Source organism: Lipotes vexillifer, unplaced genomic scaffold (assembly GCF_000442215.2).
Source record: "Lipotes vexillifer unplaced genomic scaffold, Lipotes_vexillifer_v1.1 scaffold921, whole genome shotgun sequence".
NCBI lineage: Eukaryota > Metazoa > Chordata > Mammalia > Artiodactyla > Lipotidae > Lipotes > Lipotes vexillifer.
In genome coordinates this window covers 2,194,491-2,199,353 of record NW_006787800.1, presented here as the reverse complement: position 1 = coordinate 2,199,353, position 4,863 = coordinate 2,194,491, and the positions used below count along the sequence as shown (strand labels likewise).

The window sequence follows — 4,863 nt, the reverse complement described above, 5'->3', positions numbered from 1 at the left end:
ACTCTTTCACCTCACTGCAGATGAGCTGCCAGCTCTCTGGCCTGGTGCTTCAGTCCTTGAGAAAATTACATGCTTCTGCTGTCTCACACCTGCATTGTTTTCCTGCGTGTGCTTCCGCATCACCTCCTCTGGTTATAGCCTCTCTCCTGGTATCATCAGCTACAGACTTCCTTCCTGCCAGTTTGCTGGGCATTTAGCAGAACAGGGCTTTGGGGCAGGCGGAGGACATGGAGAGGCCTTCCTTAATCTAGCAGCAGAATAATATCGCTCCAACTGCTCCGCCCAGATGGAGGACTAATCTCCCGCCCCCTCCCACAGAATGTGACCAGCAGCTCCTCCGCCAAGTTTGAAGCCGCACTGACCTGGATACTGAGCAGTAACAAGGACGTGGGCATCTGGTGAGTGTGGGCGGGGCGTCCGGAAGCACCTGAGGCCCTGTCATCACCCATCAAGGTGTCTCAGGCCAGGAGGTAGAGGGCAGGTCTCCCAGCCAAGTCGTCTTGGGCCAGGCCTGAAGCTGGGCAGCAGAAGGAGAGGCATTAGAAATGCAGTGTAAGGAGCAGTTTCAAAATGAGACACAAAAATCCAGGCGTCAGGGTGATCGCCTGGCAGTCCAGCTAAACCTGTTTCAGGTAACTCAGTCTGTGCCCCTTTCCTTCACGGGCCCCGCACAGTTTGCTGGAGATGGCATTGTTTTGCACTTCCTTTCCTTGGTGCTAGTTTTCATTTGTAGATGAAATGATTCTGTATGTTGGTTTCACTCAGTATGGAAATTGCAAAGGGAAAGACTGGGTTTTATTCCAGCTGGGCAGTTCCACCTGTTTCTGTCTCCGGTGAGCACGGTTAGCAGAGACAGCGTGCCCTTCACCCTCCTGAAAGGCCCTAGCTGGCTGCTCAGCCCAGGGGTGGGCAGGCACCAGCCACTGCCTGATACCGGAGTCCCCTGCTGGAGAGACACTCGCTTCATCGCCCCCTCCCACCCTTCAGGGTTTGTCGGGGTCTCTGTTCAGGTTACAGCTGCTGATATTAAAGCACACTCTAGGGTTTTGTTCTCTTCCTCTCTAATCTACCCAAATTACTGATTCCATCAGCAGTGCATCCAGCAGAAGCCCCTCGGGCAGCTCAGCCTAAAACTTGATAACTGGATGCATGGCACGATTAAAATTCGTTGGCTTAAAAAAAAAATGAAACTTCCCTGAGTGGCTGAGCGATTTTCCTGTGTGTTGGAAAGGCAGAAAACATGGATTTTATCCTTGGCAGCGCGCACTGAAGCTGCTAATGCAGAGGAATGATGACACTGCCTTTTCACATTGAGGAGGGTAGCCTGTGGGGAGCTGAGCCTGGCTCCCACGACCAGTGTTAGAAGTGGGTCGTGAGACTTTGCTGCACAGCAGAAATTAACACAACGTTGTAAATCAACTATACTTCAATTAAAGCAAAAAGTGGGTCATGAGAAATCCGGACAGTTCGGGCACCAGCCATTCGGCTGTGCAATCCAGACCGGGAGCTTGTTGCCTCACTGGCAGAAGGTGGAGTGTCGGCAGCGTCCCCGTGCGTCCTGATGCCCCCTCGCTGGGGCTGGGGTCTGGCCTCCAGGAGCCTGGCGGTGTTCGTGCTCCTGAGTCTCGCGGCACCCCATGGTCTCTGCATGTAAACAGCTTATGTGCCTCCTCATCACCGAGGAAAGGCACCCCCTCCCAGACTCTGTTTCCATTCTTGCCGGGCTGCACAAAGCCGGTGATTCCGTAAACATTTCCATTTCTCTGTGCTGGGAGGGGGGCATCCAATTTACACTTTAATCTTCCGCCCAGCAGAGGGAGGCGTCACTTCAGTGGCAGGGGTTCAAGCCTGCTGCCGTCTTTAAAGTTTTATTCTTTCTAAGTAGCCAACGTGGGAAATTTCTGGAAAGAGGGCAACCAGGATAGCGAGTCCTTTTTATAAGCAAGTGGAGACCTGAAAGCCCCGCCTTCCTCCTCCTTCTGCTGATAGTGAGGCTTATACAGCGGCTCATCAGAGCTGTTGAACGTGTCCTGTGTCCTGTTGCAGGTTGAAAGGGGAAGACCCGTCTGAGCTGGTGACCACGGTGGACAAGGTGGTCTGCCTGGAGTCCGCCCGCCCCCGCATGGGTGTCGGCTGCCGCCTGAGCCGCGCCCTGCTCACGGCAGTCACCAATGTGCTCATCTTCTTCTGGTGTAAGTCCCGTCACCGTCACCGTGTCACCAAGTCACCCTGCCCCTCCCACCGCGCCTCCCGGAAGCCCAGCTCAGCAACACTTCTGGGCATGGGTGATGCAGTCGCTCGGAGTTCGTTTCTGTCTAGTGAACCTGAGGTCTGTCTAACGAAACTGAGGAGATGAACAAGTCAGCCTCTGCCCCGGGTCGTCTTTCCCTTTGGAGACTGGGTGGCTGGAGCAGGAAGATAACTAGAAGACATCCTGGATTTGGGGCCGGGGGCCATCAGCATCCCCGAGAGGGTGCTGGCTTGGGCTGGAAGTGGGCATTGTCCTTTCCGGCACCCCAGACCGCAGGCCGCTCCGAGGGGGAGACCCAGCAGGAGCTTGACCTAATTTTACTCCCTGAACAATGTAAGCACCTCCTCAGGAGCTACAGACGCCCAGTGAAAGCAGGCAGGGCCCAGGGTGCTGAGCGGCAAAGCAGAGTCTCCCGACATGAGGGGCTGCCTTTGAGCAGAGGCCTCGGGGTGTCTCTGAAGGCCAAAGGCCGCGACACAGAAACCACCAGCTCTGCAGAGAGAGCTGGGTTATGAATCACAGGCCGTCTGGGCGTGCACACGGCTCCCTCCCCCACACCGGCAGGCACAGACATCATTATCGGCAGCAGCATCTGGAATACAAAGGGCCCGGCATGTATATATGTATGAAACGCCGTGTTCTGGTTCACAAGGGAGGAGATGAAAGCCCAGAATGAGGTTGGGAGGAGCCGAGATCCAGACGGCTGGGGAGGCCTCTGTGGTGACAGCCGGCGGGAGGAAGATGATCACTTAATAGCCTGTCCTCCCTCTGCGTTTCCCAGTCCTTCGTTTCCTGCTTGCTAGCCCTGGGTCTGACACACAGTAGGTACTCAGAACCCCCTCAGCCTCCAGCGCAGTGACCTGCCCTAGTGAGACAGCCAGTGGGCGCCTGGCCGGGGAAGGTGATATGCACGATTAACAGTGCTCTGTTCCCTCCCAGGCTTGGCCTTTCTGTGGGGGCTCCTGATCCTCCTGAAATACCGGTGGCGGAAGTTGGAAGAGGAAGAGCAGGCCATGTATGAGATGGTGAAGAAGGTTATAGGTGCGTGTGGCCCCCGCGAGGGCTGCTGGCTCCCGCCGGGCGGTCCTCACCCTGAATGGTGCCCTCTGTCCTGCAGATGTGGTCCAGGACCACTACGTGGACTGGGAGCAGGACATGGAGCGCTACCCATACGTGGGCATCCTACACGTGCGTGACACCCTGATCCCGCCACAGAGCCGGTGAGACCCGGGTCAGACAGTGCCGCGGAAGGAGGCCCAGAGCCTCGAGTCAGTCATGTGGGGCGGGGGGGCAGTTCAGCCCCAGGATCGCGGGAGGTGGGGCGCCATCCACATCCCTCGCCGTCAGCTTATTAAGGCAGAGTGCAGACAAGAGGTACAGAAGCATGGTCCCGCTCCTCTGCAGAGATGGTGCTTTGGGGAGCAAGCCCTAGGACCCGACCCCTCCCCTCCCCGCGGGGCTTTGCAGGGAAGGACCTGATGGGTTTCCATGAATGGAAGTCCAGGCACACAACAGTAAGGGCTCTGATTCCATTGCTCTGTGATTCTCATGGTCCTGCCCTGTGTGGATGTTGTTGGCCGGCTGGAGTTCCTGGTGGTCACAGGATGGTGGCCAGCAGCTAGCTGGAGCAACACCTGCCTTGCAACAACCAGCCGGGGAGAGATGGGCTACCTGTTGCTCTCATGAGCAAGGGAAAACATTCCCAGAAGCCACCGGGGACACGCCTCTTTGAGGCTCCACTGGCCAGAATTGGTTACTTGTCTATTCTTGAATCAGTCACTGGCAAGGAGGAAGAGATTGTTTTTCAAACATTTTTAACCATGGTGTACAGTCAGAAACACATCTTACCTAAGGTATCATGGTCTAGTTCCCGTGCACGAAGGCACACTCACGTAGTTGGAAACATGGTTTCTCAGCAGTGAATGGGGTCAGCTTCCAGGGTGCACGGCTCATGGGATGGGGTGGCAGGCCATTGTCATGCACGACTCCAGGACCACCTTCCAAATGGGCTGCGGATACTGGGTAGATCCCTGACAAAACCAGGAGTAGGGTGGAGTTGGGGGACAGAGTCCCAGGAGGCAGCCAGCAAGGCCCACTGCGCTGTCACCTCAGACTTGGCCGCAGTCTCTGGCCAGATGCCATCCTCTCAGGATGGTGCTAAGCACTCACCCTTGCTGGGTGCTCGCTGTGAGCTGGGCACTGCTCTGAGCCCTGCACAGGTGCAGCTCACTCACTCTACCCTCAGCATGGCCTTTGGAGGGAGTACATTGAGGACACCACTTTACAGATGAGGACACTGAGGCACAGGGAGGTTAAGAACCTGCTCAGAGACCCAGGGCTGGTGCCACTTCTGTGTTCCCAGTGCCAGGCTCTGTGGTCGAGGTCACCCCGTTCTGTCAACCCAAGAGGAGCTGGAAGAGTAGAGCATTTAAGGGCCCCTTTTAAACGTGAAAATGGGGCTTCCCTGGTGGCACAGTGGTTGAGAGTCCGCCTGCCGATGCAGGGGACCCGGGTTCGTGCCCTGGTCCGGGAAGATCCCACATGCCGCAGAGCGGCTGGTCCCTGTGAGCCATGGCCGCTGAGCCTGCGCGTCCGGAGCCTGTGCTCCGCAA

General features: G+C 56.7%; 1 protein-coding gene across 1 annotated transcript in view; it reads left to right on the top strand.

The window, feature by feature from the left end:
- Nucleotides 1-4,863, top strand: part of LEMD2 (LEM domain nuclear envelope protein 2) — an 18,174-nt gene that overhangs the window by 10,592 nt on the left and 2,719 nt on the right. Inside the window, exons 5-8 of the mRNA XM_007460846.1 lie at nucleotides 319-398; nucleotides 2,047-2,192; nucleotides 3,191-3,292; nucleotides 3,369-3,471. Coding sequence (XP_007460908.1) covers nucleotides 319-398; nucleotides 2,047-2,192; nucleotides 3,191-3,292; nucleotides 3,369-3,471 — 431 coding nt within the window. The remainder of the gene's footprint in view (nucleotides 1-318; nucleotides 399-2,046; nucleotides 2,193-3,190; nucleotides 3,293-3,368; nucleotides 3,472-4,863) is intronic.